Source organism: Chiloscyllium punctatum, chromosome 4 (genome assembly GCF_047496795.1).
Source record: "Chiloscyllium punctatum isolate Juve2018m chromosome 4, sChiPun1.3, whole genome shotgun sequence".
Taxonomy (NCBI): Eukaryota; Metazoa; Chordata; class Chondrichthyes; order Orectolobiformes; family Hemiscylliidae; genus Chiloscyllium; species Chiloscyllium punctatum.
The window spans coordinates 6,953,422-6,973,641 of NC_092742.1; the positions used below are offsets into that span (position 1 = coordinate 6,953,422).

At 42.5% G+C, this 20,220-nt stretch overlaps 1 protein-coding gene across 2 annotated transcripts in view; it reads left to right on the forward strand.

The window, feature by feature from the left end:
• brf1b (BRF1 general transcription factor IIIB subunit b) overlaps positions 1-20,220 on the forward strand; it is a 482,080-nt gene that overhangs the window by 405,857 nt on the left and 56,003 nt on the right. For both annotated transcript variants that reach the window (XM_072568024.1, XM_072568025.1), the window contains 2 exons: positions 1,130-1,185; positions 5,085-5,359. In XM_072568024.1, coding sequence (XP_072424125.1) covers positions 1,130-1,185; positions 5,085-5,359 — 331 coding nt within the window. The remainder of the gene's footprint in view (positions 1-1,129; positions 1,186-5,084; positions 5,360-20,220) is intronic.

Genomic DNA, 20,220 nt, shown 5'->3' on the forward strand with positions numbered 1-20,220 from the left:
TGTAGGTACTTAGAATCTGACAGCTGCACAGTCGTGTGTGCATCCTACAGGGAACGGTCACACTTATTCACAAGGTTGCAATGTAAATGAGCTTGGTCATTTAAACTATGCACATGGGGAAAAATAAACAGAAATCCCATTCTGTGGTCAGTCAGTTGTTAAATTATTCCAGAGTTTTTGTCCTGAATATTTAGTACACTTGGAGATCTGTTCCATTCTGATAGCGACTGCACTTCAAAATAGTACTTAACTCTGTAAACCATCTGATGTCATGAGGACAGGTAAGGCACCAGTGAGGTAATGGTTGTCTTCATCACAAAATTACAGACACATGAGACTGAACACAAGATCAGCCAAGCACCTGTATTTTCTAGTTTGAGTGGCCATTTGTTTCTGTTGAGAATCGATTTGTAGTATACACATCATGATGGCTCAGTGGTTAGCACTGCTGCCTCATAGCACCAAGAAGCCCGGTTCGATTCCAGCCTCAGGTGACTGCGTGGAGTTTTCACATTCTCCCCATGTCTGTGTTGGTTTCCTTTGGGTGCTTCAGTTTCCTTCCATAGTCCAAAGATGTTCAGGTTGGGTGGATTGACCATGGTAAATTGCCCATAGTGTCCAGGGATGTACAGGCTAGATGGATTAGCCATGGGGAATGCCAGATTACAGGAATGGGGTGGGTCTGGGTGGGATGCTCTTTAAAGTGTCGGTATGGACTTGATGGACCAAAGGGCCTGCTTCCACAATGGAGGGATTCTGTCACAACTGAACACGGACGCAGCACCCAAATACTCTTTGCAGCATAAGCCTCGAGTTAGCAGTGAGCTAGAGCTTGGACCATCCCTCCCAACCAGACTGACTGCAGTATCACTAATGCTGTGCTAGCCGTGGTCAGCCAGCTCGATCACAGATTGGAGAAGGAACTCGGCACATTTGTAAAAAAAGCAGAATGCTGGGCTGTTGGAAGTTGGGAATTAAAGAGGGAAAACGATGGAAGCACTCAGCAGGTTTGGCAGCATCTGTGCAGCAATAAACAGGGTTAACATTTCAGACTCTTTCATCAGATGAGCCAACTGACTAAATCATTGGGAGCTATCACCTGAAAATAACATTGACATTTTCTTTGTAGAAAAGGAGGAACGGATAGCCAAAGAGAAAGAGCTCGGGATTTACAAAGAGCAGAAGGTAATACATATTGAAGTGATTTTACCAACTGAAGTCGAGAAACTATTAATTCTTTGGAATTGCAAACATTTGCACCTTCATGTTCCACTCCTTCATCAATAATTTTTGCTGATTCCATGTTTCCATGAGCCCTATAGGCTTGTTCAGTGAATGTAAATTGTTGACAGACAATAATGTTGATATTATCAACTAGACAGTCACTTAACAACTGCAAAACCTTTTTTAATGTGTGCCTGTTTTGTTTTCTCTCGGACTTGCGCTCTGTTGCTGTCAGTCTGGCATTTTCTTTGTGCTCAGTGCAATCTCCCTGTCACCTGTCTTCTTTCAGATCCCTTCTTTCAGATTCTGTTTCTCTTTCTCTCTCACTCTCTCCCTTAAGGCTGCAGGTAAGAAAACACAAGGGGATGAAGACGTTGGTGGGAACAGTCTATGAGCCCCCTAACAATAGCTATATGAGAGAATAAATCAGGAGGTAATGAGGCATGTCAAAAAGGCACTGCATTTATCTTGGTTGATTTTAACCTTTCAAGTTGATTGGATAGTCAGAGTGGCAGAGTTAGCCATGGGGCAGAATTCATAGTGTATACTGGAGCAATTTCGAGAACAATATGCTGTGGATCCAGCCAGGGATCAAGCTATTTGGTATCTGGTAAATAAGACACTGGTTTGATAAATAAACTCAGTGTAATAGATCCCCTAGGAAACCGTGACCATAACATGGTTAAATTTAGCGTTTGGTTTGTGGGCAACTTGATTAGAAACAACTGTGTGGACCTTTAAATAAGAGTAATTACAAAATAACTGGAATGCTGGAGAACAGAAGAATGGCTGGAGTGGACTAGGAAAGGAGTTTAATTGAAAATATGGCTGAGGAACAATGCCAGCAATTAGTTTATAATTCACAGCAAAGATGTATCCCAGTGAGGAAGAAGGATTCCAGAAAGGAGATAAATCAACAATGATTAAGTCAGAAAGTTAAGGATGGCATCAAATTGAAAGAAGAATAACATAGAACGTGGCAAAGATTAGTGGCAAACCAGAGGACTGGGAATCTTTTCAATGCTAACAAAACATGACCAAAAAAAAAGGAGGGGAAAATAAATTTTGAAGGTTAACTAGCAAGTTATATCAAAACTGGCAGAAGAACTTCTTTAAATATATAAACCAGAAAAGAGAGGCCAAAGTTAGCATCGGCTTCTTAGAGAACAAGGCTGGGAAAATAATAATGGGGAGCCAGGCAGTGACAAGTATTGAATAAATATTTTGCATTTGTCTTCACAATAGAATACATTAATAATAATCTCAAAAACTAACAATCAAGGGGAGATATAATTACCTAAGGTGAGAATCCTTAACTATCACTAGCAAAAAAAGTCTTTGGGAAACCAATAGGCCCAATACATCCCTGGGCCTGATGGATTACATCTCAGGATATTTAAGCAAGTAGCTACAGAGATCGTGGGTGCACTGGACTTCTTAGATTCTGGAAAAGTCCTGAGGATTGCCAAACCACTGCTGAAGCCCTCTTCTTCAAAAATAGAAGGAGACAAAAGTGCAGTTAGCTTAACGTTTGTCATTGGGAAAATGTTCAAGTCTTTGAAAAAGGATGTAATAACAGCACATATAGGAATACATGATATGATGAAGGCAGAGTCAGCATAACTTCATGAAGAGGAAATCACATCTGACAAAGAAGTAGCATGCAGGGTAGATAAAGGAGAACCAGCAGATGTGGTTTAGACTGACAAAAGGCATTTGATAAGGTACCATGTTATGTTTCTTACTAAGACAATATTCCATGGTGTTGAGGAGGTATATTAGAATGGATAATTGGTAACTAATTGAAAGCAGAGTTGGGAAGACGGGCGGATTTTCAGAATGGCACCCTGTAACTAGTGGAGTGCCACAGGCATCAATGCTGGGGTAACAGTTATTTACAGTATATATCATTGACTTGGATGAGGAAAGTGAATGTATTGTTTTCAAGTTTGGGGATGACACAAAAATAGGTGGGAAGGTAGGTAGTGAGCAATGACAAAAAGAATCGACAGAGGGCTATAGAAAGGTGGATTGTTTGGACAAAAACTTGGCAGCTGGAATATAATGTGGGAAAATGTGAGGTTTTGCATTTTGAGATAAAGTAGAGGAGCTGAATATTATTTGAATGGAGAAAGAGTACAAAAAGAGTTGTAGAATCCCAACAATGTGGAAAGAGGCCATTTAGCCAATCGAGTCTGCACCGAGCCTCCAAAGAGCATCGCACCCACCCCAATTCCCATCCCTCCCATAACCCCACATGGGATTTTGAACAGGGCTAACCCACTTAAACTGCGCATCCTTGGACACCAAGGATTTTTTTTTTAGCATGGCCAATCCACCTGAACTGCACATCTTTCAGCTGTGGGGGGGCGAGCTGGAGTACACAGAGGAAACCCCCATAGACACAGAGAGCACACGCAAACTCCATATAGACAGTCACCTGAGGCTGGAATTGAACTGGATTCAAAGTCTGAGAGAAGATTTGTAGCTCGGGTGTTCGTTGTGGTTCTGTTCGCCGAGCTGGGAATTTGTGTTGCAAACGTTTCGTCCCCTGTCTAGGTGACATCCTCAGTGCTTGGGACCCAATATACCGACCACTACAGCGGACAGCTGGAACTGACAACCGGAAGCGGCAGAGACAAACCACTATAAATGCCGGAGGAAAGATCACAGAAGCGCTTCACAGGAGGCTCCCAAGCACTGAGGATGTCACCTAGACAGGGGACGAAATGTCTGCGACACAAATTCCCAGCTCGGCGAACAGACCCACAACAAGGAACTGGATCCCTGGCGCTGTGAGACAGAAAAATAGGAGGACTTGCTAAAACTATACAAGGCACTGGTAAGACCCCAGCTGAAGTGCTGTAAACAGTTTTGGGCCCCTTCTGTAAGGGAAGATATACTGACAATGTCCAAAGAAGATTCATAGTTTCTGCCTATACTCACTGAAGTTTAGAACAATGAGAGGTGCCATTATGGAAACATACAGATTCTTCGGGGACTTGCCAGTAGATGTGGAGAGGTTTTTTCTCGTTGTGGGAGAGTCTCGGACAAGAGACCTCATCTCAGAATAAGGGGTCAAACATTTTGGACCAAGATGAACAGGAATATCTTCTCTGAGGATGGTGAGTCTGTAGAACTCCTCAGTGCAGAGGGCTGTAGAGGCTGAGTCATTAAAGGATAATTGATGCTGAGAGAGACTTTTAATCAGTAAGCTAGGAGTTGGGGGATAAGGCAGGAAAGTGGAGCTGAGAATTATCAGATCAGCCATGATCTTTTTAAATGGCAGAACATACTTGATTAAATCTGAAACAAAAATCCTGCGTGTCACTGGACCCGAAAATGTTAACTCTGCCTTCTTTCCACAGATGCTGCCAGACCTGCTGAGTTTCTCCAGCAATTCCTGTCTGTTGCATTTATTCTCCCCCTGTTTTGAAATCACATTTGCCTATTTTTCCTTAGATCCTATGGAATCCTGAAAACTGTTCCCTCTCTCCATCATCTCCATTCCCACAGCCATCCACAATATCTATGCTGCTCTAATTCTGGCCTCCACACCATCCCTGTTAGTAATTGTTGGCTATAATTTCGGCTGTTTAATTTTTCTACATCTTCCTACTTCTCTCTCTCCCTCCTCCTTCCAGAAATGCTGTTTCAAACTCATTTTTTTTGATTAAGCCTTGTCTCCTCTGATCTAGATACCCTAATGTGTTTTCTTCCCCTCTTGTAAAGCATCTTTGGGCATTTCAGACACAATAAATACAATCAAATGCTTTTGATTGCCTGCATGACAAACCCTTACCTTTGAGTCACTTGGAGCAAGGGGACTTAATGTCAACAAATCTCCGTTTCTTTCAAAGCCCAGAAAATCATCTAAGAAACGCGAGCCAATCCGAGCCAGCACCGCAGGGGAAGCCATAGAGAAAATGCTGGAGCAGAAGAAGATTTCGAGCAAGATAAATTACGATGTGCTGAGGGATCTGAACAGCAAGGGGAGCAGCACACCAACCCGGGAGGAAAGTGACAGCAGTAACCGCGGTGGCAGTAACAGCCGCAGCAAGAAGGCACCAGCCCACCGAAAGTCAGCCGCAAACTCCCGAAGCCTTGCTACACCCGTCAACAACCTGGGCAAGAGGTACAATTACCATCTCACGCAGAGTAGTGTGGACACTTGGCTTCATCCAGTGTTAAATGCTGAGTGTCAGTAAACCCGTGTGTCTAATGTATTTTGGCTTACATCAGATAGCTGGGACTGGGCTTCCTGATGCCTTGGTCAATAGACACTGCCATTTCCTGATGCTCAGGTTTATGGGGAAGAGATGGATGAGATGTGACTAATTGGTTAGCTCTTTCAAAGAGATGACTCATAAACGATGGGCTAAGTGGTCTTCTGTGCCAAATGATTCTATAATAATATAACATTACACCTAGCTGTGTGCACAAAAGGAAGGAGTCTGCTTCAGTATGCACTTTTGAGCAGTTAGTTCATGTAAGTTAACAAGGTGATGGAGGCATTTGGGAGTCCTGATGCTGAGGTAGGTAACCAAAGTCAGGTTAGAGTCACTGCTCATTATTGCATATCTTCTAGTGGAAAACAAAATTTGTCTGATTCCAGGCGAATAGTTGATAACGAACGGAAATGTTCAGAAGTTAGTGGCACTTAAGGTGAGGAAGGGAATGGGTTCAGATCAAATCTGTAATGCAACAGCAGTCGGGATCCAGTAACAGTGATTTCAACATGAGGTTGGTATGGTTGCCTCTCTCATAGGAGACGTTGAAGTTCCCACTAAGGAGAAAGATAGTCCAACAATCTGATGGAAAGGATAGTCTGGTACTGACTTGAAAGTTAAACTGAACCCAGTTCTGGAATAGGCAGAGTGGTAACTGTGTATCATGAGCAGAATGAAGGCACATGTGTCAGCCGATGTTCCTTCTAATTATTTCTTCTACCGTGAGGACCCCCAAAGTCAGTGTGTGGCAGCAACTTCTGGAAACTGAAAGTCAACACTGGGAACAGCATTGACATGCTGATCAGGTTAGAGAGAGAGAGAGATCACGTCAGCTATCCTGTGAGATGAGAGCTGTCTCTCCCATTCACAAATAAATGGTTCCAAGTGATAGAATCACGCAATTTGCTTCAGTTCGCCCAGAAATGTGAAACAGTTAAAGTTGAGTCTAACTCCTGACTCACAATGCAAATGAGACACTCACGTTGACATCTAGAAGGTCCTGGAATACAGAGCAGTGTGGGGGTTTTTCAAGGGAGAAGGCAACATGGCAACCATTGTATTCCTCCAAGTATCTAGGCTGCTGATACGCAGTTTGAATTTTGGTTTTAATTAATTCTCTGTGTGTATCTGACTGGTTCCTCATGTGTGTTTTTTCCCAAGGTGACGTACCAACCCATTTTTGTAAAGTTGGCAATCTGTTTGAAATGACAGATTTGAAACTTTGCATAGATTGCTTCAAAGTTCTAATCCTGAAACAAAACTGAGCTTCAGTGAAAGAGAAATTGTAGCTGCAAACGTGGTTGAATATTTTAAAAGTGGAGATAGATAGTTGTTAGACAATAGAATCAAATGTTATCATTGATTGGTGGGAATGTGGAAATTGGAATTTAGCAAGTTCTGAGAAGATTTGTAGGTTGAGGTTCTGGATGTAGGTTTGCTCGCTGAGCTGGAAGGTTCATTTTCAGATGTTTCATGACCATTCTAGGTAACATCTTCAGTGAGCCTCTGGACATCCAGAATTGGAATTTAGCTAAATGGATCAGCCAAAATCTTACTGAATGGCAGAGCAGACTTGAAAGGCTGATTGGACTACTTCTATATCGTCTCTAATCCATGTGTTTGTGTGAAGTATCTTCCTGTGACCATCAGAGTACAGAATCCGCTTCAATCCCCTGTCCTGATGAAGTGACAAAGAGATTCACATTCATTTCTTGATTGTAAAGGCTACCTGTGATGGTGTTTTAGAGTCATAGAGTCATACAGCACAGAAACAGACCCTTCTATCCAAATCGTCCATGCCAACCAGAGATCCTTAATTAATTCAGTCCTATTTGCCAGCATTTGGTCCATATCCCTAGAAACACTTGCTATTTATATACCCATCCAGATGCCTTTCAAATGTTACAATTGTACCCGCAATCACCACTTCCTCTGGCAGCTTGTTCCGTGCACACACCACCCTCTGTTTGAAAAAGTTACCCCTCAGTTTCCTTTTAAATCTTACCCCTCTCTTAAATTTCTCCTTCCACTTAAATCACTGATCTCTTATTTTTAAATAGTGTCCCCTAGATCTGGAAAGTAATTAGGTCACATGGGATGGAAAACTGTATTTCATCCACTTAATTCATAATAATTTCAACTTTCTACTCATGATTCAAAGTTTAATTTCTTTCTTCAAAGCTGGACTACTGGGATTGATCACAGTGTCAGTTACTCAATTCATTTTTATGTTTTCAAGATGATGAAATGCCTTTGTCTTATTCTGTCTTCCTTGACTGCTATAAGTTAATGACAAAGTTAAAGCCATCTGATACCAGTCCTTGATTTATCATCTTAATTATTCAGAAGTACTGCATATATTTTGGGACCCCTCAGTCTTAAAATGGGATGCTCGTGTATTGAAGACAATTCAGGTAAGGTTCACTAGGCTAACTCCTGGAGTGATGGGCTGGAACAAAAAGTTCCATTTGCAACTGTACAGGTACCGGAGCAGTCAGTGTCCTTATGCAGCCAGATCTAGATGGGTGCAGGTCCAATAATACTCCAGAAGCTCAGCATCATCCAGGACAATGCAGCCTTTTTGATTAGCAGCACAGTCACCACCGTCACTCCCTTCATCACCAACACACAGGAGCAACAGTGTAAACTATGTACAAAATACACTGCACAAACTCACCGGGCCTCCTCTGACTGCACCTTCCAAACCTGTAACCGGTACCTATAAGGGTAAGAGGGCTGGCACGAGCTCAGTAAATATATTGAAAGCACAGTTAGATTGATTTTAAATCAACAAGGAAATTGAAGGTTGCAAGAGACATGCAGGAAGTGAATATGAAGCAAACATCTGATCAGCCACCATCTGATTGACTGGTACAGCATGCTCAAAGGGCTGAAAGGCCTACTGCTCTTTATTATTCTCTAACAGTTCAGCATTTGATTTACTTTTGAGATAATTAAGCATCATTCCAGATCATCCTGAAATCGATGTCAGCTGCTTAATCTGCTCATCCTTGACTTTGGGAATGACCTCACCTTCAATTGGTACATGTCTGTGTGGTCCAGGAATAGCTTTGTAATAATAATCATGGTCTAAAAAGCCATCAGCAAAAAGCACAGATGAGGTGTGTAGTCAGCTATAATCTCTACCGGAGACAAATTAGGTCAACGAGTCCTTGCAAACTGTGCTAAAAATAAGTGTGTCAGAGGTTGCTGTCCAGCTCTGATAGCTGTCAGTGTTAATATTAGTACAGAACCTGATTCTCTCCTCTCCTCATCCTGCCCCAAACCTGTCTCAGTTCAGGGCTGTGTTTCTCTCTCAGCTGCTTACTCCAATCAGAATTAATGGCAGATGACTGTATACCAGCCTTAGTGCATTGGTTTACATGAATATTTAATATTTCCTAGTGGGATGTTGCATGTACTCTGCTTTGTGAAGGGCTGTTTGGCTGCAGCTGGCCCAGACCACAGAGTTTCATTTTTATTGTCATCTTACCTCCTTGCCCTGCCCTGAAACACTCAGATAATTCTGTAAGCTCTAACATGAGTCCCTGTGTAAGTTTATTAAATGTTTACGGACAGGCTTTTGAACTGTGCAGGTCATCACGGCAGAAATGCAACCTGTTGTATACCCATTTACTTTCAGCAAGCATCATTAGGTTGGAATTATGAGTGGGAGCTTTGGCTGAGCAGCTCCCTGCTCAGGAACATCCTTATGTTCTTTTCCTCCGGCATGTTCTCCATACATGATCCCATCCCATGGTCTGTTCAAAAAAAGCCAATCCAATAAAACCTTCACTCTAAGAAAACTTATTTTCCTTTATTTGCCCTAGTTGACCAGAAACCCCTTAGAGTTTTGCTTTAATATACATTTTCACACCACCTCTGTTGTCCTATGTTATATTGATGAAGTGTCTGACACAGGATCATAGGGCACAGGCTGAGCTGCATCCACCCGTATGTCTGGCCTAAATCAACTAGTGTAGGCAGAGAAAGAATTGAAGCATTGCAGTTAATTGAAGTGCTTTTCAGTAGAGAGAAAGATAACTTAGTTATAATATGGTTCCCAATCCCTATCTCTGTCCAGTTTCTATGTGAGTGTGTCCGTGTGTGCATACTCTGTGTAATCCTGTGAATCCGTTTTTTTTGTATATATCCATATGAAGTTGTTCATGTGTGGTGGTTCTATCCATGGGTGTCTATGTGCTGTCCACATATTGTGCACTATCTACTGGTTACATACTAAGACCTCTACAACTCAACCATGTCAGCAGTGTCCTGCAACAGGATTATGAGGCCAATCACACACTTTCAGAATCACAGAATGATTCCAGCACTGAAGGAGAGAAATTTGGCCTGTCAGGTCTGTGCCAACCTTCCAAGGAACAGTTTACCAGTTCTAAACATTTTTTTTTCCCCTGTAACCCTGCGTATTCTTCCTTCACTGATAATCCAGTTCCCTCCGAAATAAAAGCAAAAACTTTGACAAAGGGTCAGTTAGACTCGGAACGTCAGCTCTTTTCTCTCCTTACAGAGAGGCTGCCAGACCTGCTGAGATTTTCCAGCATTTTCTCTTTTGGTTCCCTCCTAAATAACTTGATGGAGCTTGTCTCCAAACTCTCGGGTAGTGCACGACAGCTCCTGACTGCTCTCGGTGAAAATGTTATTCCATGTTACCAACGCTTCTTTTGCTAATTAGCTTAAATGTGTCCTCTGCTTCTCAATCCTTCCACCAATGGGAACAGAATTTCTCTCCAGCTACCCTGTGTAGATCCTGCATGATTTTGTACACCTTCATCTGACCTCCCCTCAACCTTCATGTCTCCAAGGAAAACTTCTCCAATCTATTGACAGATTTGGAGTTCCTCAGCCCTGGAACCATTCTCATGAACCGTTTCTGCACTCTCACCAGTGCCTTTACATCGTTCCTAAAGTGCGGCAGGCAAAACTGGGTACAGTGCTCCAGCTGAATATTCTATACAAGTTCAAGAAAATAAACTTTTTTTTAAATACAAAAGTGAATTGAATTGGGCATGGAGTCCCAGCAAAGGTTCAATGTAAAGCTATATTTGTGCGGCATCATATGTCTGAAATGGTAGTGTTTAATTGAAGTGACCTAGTTCTAGAATATATCTCACAAATAAGAATATCTAGATTTTGTCCATGAAGAAGAAAGATTTTAGAAAAAATCCTTACCGATTACAGATGGAGAGATGTAGCTGGACTGAAATAGATTTTTGAACTTTGATTGTTCCAGATGATTGCTTTTGTTTCCTGTTTCTGTCTGAGAATAAATGCTGCATATAATGCCCTATGATTAGTTCTCTATAAATAAATTGGTTGCCATAGGTACTAGAGGAGCAGGTAAATCTCTTGGATATTCAGAACTAGGTTAACTAGTCTTAAAGGATACCTCTGGCCTAATTTGCTTCTGGTTATGCAATGATCCCAGTGCACTCCTTCAGGCAGACCTGCTTTATTCTGCCAGTACGGTCCTAAGGCTGACCACATTTTGCTTGGATGCAGGTCCAAAGTTGTGACCTCTTGTGCAGTTCTAAGAGAGAGCTGTATTGCAGGAGGAATTATTCTTCAAATGAGTTATGTTGAGGCCCGTCTTCCCAAAAAATACTCCATGCAATTCCTGTGAATATTAGGGAAGACACTCACACTGTCTTAGCCAACATTTGTCCCTTAGCGAAGATGACATAAACAGGTTTCTGGTCACGGACATGTTCCTGTTTGTGGGAGTTTATTGTGTGCAAATTGGCTTTCACTGTGATGACACCTTTGAAATAACTCTAAAGCGATTTGGGACATCCTGAAATAATAAAAATATCCCGGTCACCCTGTGCAGACCTGACTGAGCAGTGGAAAGAAAGACTCAGGATGTAGTTCAAGGGTTCAGGCACAGAGTAAACAGGGGATTAAGTTTAGGGACTGTGCGGAGAATAACTAGCAAGATAGCCTGGATGAGCCAACTAGCTGTTCTTTCTATGTCAACTTTCTTTGCGTTCTGTGTCTATTTTTGTAGAACAAGTAGTTTCATTACTTAATTTAATTGTATCAGTGACCTGTTTCAGAAAAATGATATTTGGAGTTTAATTGACTATTAGAGATATTGTAGGAGAAAGTGAGGACTGCAGATGCTGGAGATCAGAGCTGAAAATGTGTTGCTGGAAAAGCGCAGCAGGTCAGGCAGCCTCCTAGGAACAGGAGAATCGACGTTTCAGGCATGCGCCCTTCTTCAGGAATGGCTCATATTAGAGATATTGTTGAGTTTGAAGAAAAAATATTTAAATGTCAACATTTTAGCAGCAAGACACTCTTAGATTTTTAAAGCTTTAAAATCTGAAGCAGATTTGAAGGTCAGTTCTTGTAACAGACTGGTGCAGTACCAGTCCATGTCAATTAGCTTTCTTTTTATCCATTCATGGAATGCTGGCATTCCTGGGAAGGTCAGCTTCTATGGCCCGTACTTACTTGCCCTGGAGAAAGTGAATTCCTATGTACGTAAGAGGATAGTTATAAACTAACACTTGCAGTGGACCTGGTATCATATGTAGACTAGATCCCATAAGGAGAGCAGGTTTCTTCTCAAAAGGACATTAATTAACGTGGGCGGCACGGTGGCACAGTGGTTAGCACTGCTGCCTCGCAGCGCCGGAGACCGGGGTTCAATTCCCGCCTCAGGCGACTGACTGTGTGGAGTTTGCACGTTCTCCCCGTGTCTGCGTGGGTTTCCTCCGGGTGTTCCGGTTTCCTCCCACAGTCCAAAGATGTGCAGGTCAGGTGAATTGGCCATGCTAAATTGCCCGTAGTGTTAGGTAAGGGGTAGATGTAGATGTAGATGTAGGGGTATGGGTGGGTTGCACTTCGGCGGGGCGGTGTGGACTTGTTGGGCCGGAGGGCCTGTTTCCACACTGTAAGTAATCTAATCTAATCTAATGAACCAGTGCATCATGGGTGTAATCCCCAGTCTGGGTTGGGCTGAGTTAGCAGCCCTCCTCTAACGAGTCAATCACTCAGCATTTTGCTTTCAGTTGCTTTTTCATGGGATGCTCATCATCCCATCCTCTGGAACTCCCTCATTCAACATCTGCACCCCATCCTTGCTTTGAAGCCTCTCAAAGAATGATCATGCTGTTACTGCCATCTGATCTCCTCTCTCAATTTCTCCCCCACTCACCCATCCTCTTCATCTTCTGTTGGTCCTTGTTTATCACCATATAAAATAATTTGAAACATCTTCTAATACCTGAAACACTCTAGATAAATGTACATTTGTACAGAAAGCGTATATGTTGGATGAGAATATGAGTAGCCTCGACCGTGATGCTGCTGCAGTCAAATAGCCCAGCATGAATCATGCATAAAATGTCCTTTTGTTTCTGATGTCTGTGGACAGCTGACCTGCAGGGATCTTTACCCAAGAGAATCTATTCCTTCAGGATAAAATCGGAACATTAATAAGTATAGTTTTCATTTGAAATATATTTCATTTAAATTGTAATTCTGTAGTTTTCACTTTGAATTGAAAAGAAAACGATTCTTTCAAAAAAAAAGATCATTAATATATTGGAATCATATGCAACTAGTTTTCCTTACCTTTCCTTTACCAACATCTAAGACTTCTTCAAATGTGCTTATATTTTATTGAGATGCTAATTTGTTCAAACCTTACCTCTGTCTATGCTAATTATCTCTCTGATGTTGGTTTCTAACATACAGAGGTATGTAGAATATTGAGATATCCCGGCACATCAAATGAATTGGGACATTTTATCCAGGCACCTACTTTTTAGTACATCCAGTTATGTTATCACCATAAGTTATGGTATTTCTGTAGGACAATAGGACAGAGATTTTAAAGTTACTAGGCATTATAATATGTTGGCTCAAGTAGTTACTCTTCAACTGTCTCATGCCACGTTACCAGATAAAATATACTGTACCCTCTGAACTGGTGAGAGTTGCTTGCTTGACTTTATGATCTTGTTGAAGTTCCACTATGAAAGGTCTCTTGCCCAGCTTGGTGGGCAGCACTCTTGTCTCTGAGTTAAAAGGGTGTAAGTTTGATCCTCAGTTCAAGTGCTGAATGTGTGATCCAGCCTGAGTGTTCCAGCGCAGTGCTGAATGAGTGCTATACTGTCTGAGATACCACCTTTCTGATGAGACACACCGCACTGAAAGACTTATCCTCTTGGGTGGTCAGAAATATCTCCCTGCTCCAGTACAAACAGAAAAGGGTATTTTCCCTCCACCGTATCCTGGCTAATATTTATCATTCAATCAACATCACTTCTGAAAGAAAAGGTTTCATGCTCTTTCCTCTCCTGTTAATTTATGGAAGCCTGCAGTGTACAAGTTGACTGCTGTGTCTTGTGCTTTACAACCGTGACTTCAGGAAGTACTATGTTGGCTGTGAAGCACCGTGGAGACACTCCTGGGTAGGATCCCTATTCTCCACAACCACCTGATGAAGGAGCAGCACTCTGAAAGCTAGTGCTTCAAATAAACCTGTTGGGCTATAACCTGGTGTTGTGTGATTTTTCACTGGATAGGGAAAGTCACTACATAACTGTAAGCTTCTCCTGATTTATGCTGTGTTCAAGTTCTCCATGCACAGTAACCTAGCCTGACAGTTCAGTGCATGACTGAGGGAGAGCTACACTGCCAGAGGTATGTTCAACTGAGTCCCTGTCTGCAGGTCAGGATTTCACTAATGTATAAACAATACAGTAGTGGGCAAGTTCTCCTGGTATCTTGGCTGACAATAGTCCGTCACCCAACAGCACTCGGAACTAATCACCATTCTGATGCAAGGCCCTGAAAAGACTTGAAATTTTAATTGTTTTTCTCTGTACAGAATATGCTGCCTGGCCTGCTGTGTGCTTCCTATATTCTCTGCTTTATTTCAGGTCTTCAGTATCTGCAATACTTTGCTTTTATAGCAACTAGCCATTTTTTCTGAACTACTGTTTGTAAAACCTCATGTGTCTATGTTGGACATTAATTAACCTGTTGCAGACATTAATTCATAGGCTGTACAGTGCTATGGGATAAACTCTGAGATAAGTCATTGAATGTAACTTTGTGATGTAGATGTGAGATGTGATAAACCACTAAATCAGTGCTGTTACTCTTAGGTACACTGTGTGCAGTGGAATTGAATGATGCAGTTTGAAGGCCCAAGGTTTGCTGTCTGCACTGTGCTGTGCCTTCTAATCTAATTATCGTGACAGGAGACACACAAACATTGGCTTCTTTGTGCCTGGGTGAGTAATCAACTGGATTATTCACTGAGGGTAGGAAAGCCAACTTGAGTATCTCCTGCTCCTGCAAGTATTATCCACAGTATGTGCAGCAGCACCATGTTATCTTTGATAATGCATCCCATATCCATGGCCACTGCAAATCTAGATGGACAGTACAACAGGTGTATCACCACCAGCTGCAAATCCCTCTGCATTCATACAGCACCATCTCTAGGTCAGCTGTTTGTCTGTCATTGCTGGGTCACTCTCCCTTGCATTTTCATTACCTGCACTGCAGTGGTTCAGGAAGAGGGCATTCAATCACATGGTCAAGGTCAAACTAGAGACATAGCAATAAATAGTGACCCTGCCAGCATTTAGGAATGATTATATCAAAACATCTCTTCCTGTTGTTGATCAGTATCTGATAGCCCAGTGCTGTCAAGTGAGGACAGGATAGATTAGACAAAAATACCAGCGTTTATCTGGTTTTTCTTCTGTCATGTGTTGAAAGACTGAAAAACTTATTTCTTTAGCCTCATTGCTGATCTCAGGATGTCCCAAAGAAAGTCGTAACGAACCAGGTACCTTTTTAAAATAGAGTCACTGTTACGTAGGAAATGCAGCAAGTAGTTTATGATAGCAAACTCCATAAGCAGCAGATGTTAATTGAGGGATAAATGTTGGGCAGGAAACTTTCTGTTTCAGAAAGTGCAGTCAGATCTTTGTAACCTAGCTGAGAGATCAAAAGCCATCTCAATTTTTTGTCTCAGTTGCTGGACAATATCTCAGTATTTCGGTGAAAGAGTCTGCCTAGATCTTTTAATTTGATGATAATAGACTAATCAAAGCAATCAGTCTTCATCAATGAGACCGCAGCAGACCCAAACATGAGGTGAGGAAAGCCTCCAGTGGGCAGACTTTGAAAATCATGGGTCCAAAATCACATGTTCCTCATCACTTATCATGTCTCCAAATACTGTGTCCCAAAATGCTATTTCTTCAATAAAATCTGTCCAATTCACATCTTGTGCAAAGGTGATTCTAGTGAATGGACAATAAAGAAATGGAAAATGACCTTGGTGAATTGCTAATTCAGAGAGTCAGCATTGATGTGATGTATGGAATGGCCTTTTTCTGCTCTGTTCCAGTTCTACAATTCTGTGATAGCGCTCATGCTGCTAGACCAACTTGCGGTCTTTTGATCTATGTGGCTCGACTCCACAATGTACTGCGAGACCTTCAATCAGTGCAGTCAGCAGTGTGTAGGTGGAATATTTGCTGTCAAGTGCAGATGAAGCTGTAGGTGGAATTCAGAGTAGAGAAGCTGAGGGTTCTGATGTTGCAGTAAATTTCCTCTATCAATGTACTTTCATTTTCCTTTCCCGCTGGTGATGATTAGCCCCAGCAGTTCAGCACTTGATATTATAACTCAGCTAGCTGTGTCTGGACAGAATAATGTACTGTGTCGTGACTTGTTGTTCTGCCCTAGTTCTCCTGAAGCAATCTCTGTCTAGAGTTTGGTGCTGAAGCAGAGGTGGGGATGCATGTATGTGCAAGGATAGAGACCACACTGTCTCTGAAGGGTATCCAGGTTCCAAACACCAGAAATAGTTTCATGCTCCCTTCATGCTTGAAAAAATATTATATGCTGAGATATGTTTTTATTTTAAAAAGGAGTAGAGAAGCTGAGGGTTCTGATGTTGCAGTAAATGGTGACTTGTACTACTCAGAGAGCTGGTCAATCCAAATGGCCTCTCTGCTTTCTGATTTTGTAGTTTGACATGTCTGTATCAATGCAGCAGTGTGGGACACTAACAGTTCAGAGCCTCTGAACCTATTCAGACCTCGTCTTTAACCTGAAGACATTGACTTCTGCTTGAGGTTCAATTCTGTATGAAGCCTTTGTCACTCAAATCTTCATTATTTCTGTCTCAGTTAACTCTTTGGCAAATAAAAGCAAAATATCATGGATGCTGGAAATCTGAAATAAAAACAAAGTGCTGGAAAAACTCAGCTGGTCTGGCACCAACTATGGAGAGAGAAAAACAAAGTTAATGTTTCAATTGCAAAATGAATCTTCAAAATCTGCAGTAAGTGTTTTCAAATCGCGAAACTTCAAATCCAAGTTGAAGAGTTGGATTCTGAGCTGCAGACATTGCACTGCATTAGGGAAGGGGAATATTAACTGAACACTTTATTCAGGAGATGGTCACACCCCTCAGATGAGGTCATTCAAATTTGATGTATGATCAGGAACAGAAAACTGAGACTGTGGGTGTGGGGGACCCAGAGGGTTGCATTTGAAGAGCCACTATTCCTGAAATTGTCCACAAATAACAAGGTGCTTACAAGCTATGCAGGCAAGAGTGGGAGGGCTACAGGGAGGATAGGTGAACTGACGACAGCACCATTCAAGTCAGGAGAGGATAGAGGAATGTTACACTGGTAGGAGACAGTATAATTAAGAGGAGCATTACCATTTTGTGTAGCTAAATGCATAAAATCTAAAGTCTCTCTCGGTCTGCCCGGTGCCAAGGTTATTTTGTCATTCACCCACGGGATGTGGGTGTCACTGACTGTGTCAGTAGTTACTGTCAGCCACTAATTGAGCTTGGGAAAGTGGTGGTGAGTGAAGTAACTCCACAGAGGCTGAATATCCTGTCACCAGATCAGACAGTACATTACACTGACCCAGCTAGCACAGAACTAGCACCTAAATGAATAGACCCCATACACGGCTGTTTATATCTGTCAGCCAGGGCTCCTGACTGGACCAGATTAACAGCCCCAATCAGTGACCTCATATTCTCTGAGGGCCACTGGCCGACCTCATTCCGATCACCGCAGTGAACTGATTTCTGCAGTCCCTGTGCTGTAGGTTGACCTATCATGTTCTTGGGAAGGAATTCCAGGATTCTGACCCAGTGACACTGATGGAACAGTGATATATTTCCAAGTCAGGATGGAGAGTGGCTTGGAGGGGAACTTGCAGGGGGTGGTGTTCCCATGTATCTGCTGCCCTTGTCCTTCTAGTTGGAAGTGGTCATGGGTTTGGAAAGTATTATCTAGGGATCTTTGGTAAATTTCTGCAGTGCATCTTGTAGATGGTATGCTCTACTGCTACTGAGCGTCAGTGGTGGAGGAAGTGAATGTTTGTGGATGTGCTAATCAAGCGGCTGCTTTGTCCTGGATGATATCGAGCTCCTTGAGTGTTGTTGGAGCTGCCCCCATCCAGGGCAAGTGGAGAGTATTCCATCACACTCCTGACTTGTGCCTTGTAGATGGTGGGCAGGTTTTGGAGAGTAAGCAAGTGAGTTACTCACATTTCGAGCAGTATTCCTGGCTTCTAACTGATTTTGTGGTCTCTGTATTAATACGGAACTTGGAGATGGAAGGGAGGGATCCAGTTTTCATTATCCGTGTTGCTCCCAGTAACATTGACTGGTCTAGTTAGGAGGTTCTGCTGAAAGAAATGGACTGCCGCTACCCAGCCATATAGGGTAGATAATTCTTAAGATTCATCACCCCTGCGTAAAATAGTTTCTCAGTCCTAAATTACACACCTCTTAATTTTAAGTTCTGCCCCCTACGTCTGGACTTCCCAACCAGGGGATACATCTTTCCTATCTATCCCTTTTCAGGTATTTTGTAAGTTTCAATGAAAGCACCCTGATTCTTTGAAACTCTAGAGAATATAGGCTGAGTTTGCCCAATCTATCTTCATGGATAGTCCCACCATCCAAGGAGCTCATCTGATGAATGTCTATTGCACTCTCTTGGCGATCAGTTCATTACTAAGATAAGGAAACCAAACCTGCTCGCAGTGATTCAGGGTGGTCTAATCAAGCTCCTATACAAGTGAAGCAAGACTTCACTACTCCTGTACTCAAATCCTCTTAAAGTAAAGGCTAACATTTCGTTAGCCTTCCCAGTAGATTGTTGCTCCTCTTGTTAGTCTACAGTGATTTATCAACAAGGACACTAGGTGCCTTTGTACATCTAGATGAAAGTGAGAACTGCAGATGCTGGAGATCAGTCGAGAGTGTGGTGCTGGAAAAGCACAGCACGTCAGGCAGCAGTCGAGGAACAGGAAAATCAACATTTTGGGCAGGAGCCCTTCATCAGGAATGATCATCCTGATGAAGGGCTCCTGTCTGAAATGTTGATTCTCCTGCTTCTCAGATGCTGCCTGACCTGCTGTGCTTTTCCAGCACCACCCTAATCTTGACCCTTTGTACATTGATACTGTCCAATCTCTCACCATTTTTAAAAATCCTCTGCACATCTGCTTCTCCTACCAAAATGGATGATCTTACACTTTTCCACATTATATTCTATCTGTCATGTTCTTGATCACTCACTAAGCCTGTCAAATCCTCCTGAAGCTTTTTTTTACATTTTCTTTACCCCACACATTCCCATTTAGCTTTGTATCATCCACAAATTTCAAAATAATGAATTCAGTCCCCACGTTCAAATTGTTGTTCTAAATAGTGAATGGCTGGGGTGCAAGTACTAATCCATGTGGTACCTCACTAGTCACTGACTCTCAATGCATGAATTACCCATTTATTTTATATGCTGTTTTCTGTATTCACCTATCATGAATCCATGCCCATACGTTACCTCTGATCACATGTGCTTTCATTTTTCTATCCCGCCTCCTGTGGGGGACCAAATCAGAAAGCTGCTTAAAATCCAAGTTACAATTTCATATGCTCTCTTATCAGATATATTGATAGCATCTTCAAAAAACTCCAAAAGGCTAATCAAACATGGCTGTCCATTCTCAAATCTATGCTGACTATGACAACAAAAGTCATTGTCACCTAGGGTCTATTTATCCCTTTTTTTTGTTAACTCACTCGTGGTGTAGGCATTGCTGGCTGGGTTCAGCATTTATTGCCCGTCTCAAGCTTCCCCTTGAGAAGCTGGGAGTGAGCTATCTTCTTGAACCGCTGCAGTCCATGTGCTGTAGATTGACTGCAGCAAGCCAGGCAGCATCCAAGGAGCAGGAGAATCGACGTTTCGGGCATAAGCCTTTCTTCCTGAAGAAGGGCGTATGCCCAAAACATCGATTCTCTTGCTCCTCAGATGTTGCCTGGCCTGCTGCGCTTTTCCAGCACCACACTTTTCAACTCTGGTCTCCAGCATCTGCAGTCCTCACTTTCTCCCCACTGTAGGTTGACCCACAATGTCCTTAGGGAGGGAATTCCAGGATTTTGACCCAGCAACACTGTAGGGACGCAGTGACATATTTCCCAAGTCAGGATGGTGAGTGGCTTGGAGGGGAACTTGCAGTGGGTGGTGTTCCCATGTATCTGCTGCCCTTGTCCTTCTAGATGGAAGTGGTGCTGCCTAAGTCAGAAACATAGGAAATAGGTGCAGGATTAGGCCATTCGGCCCTTCGAACCTGCAGCACTATTCAATGTGATCGTGGCAAATCTTGCAGTTTCAATATCCTACTCCTGCTTTCTATCCATACCCCTTGATCCGATTAGCTACTTATGCAT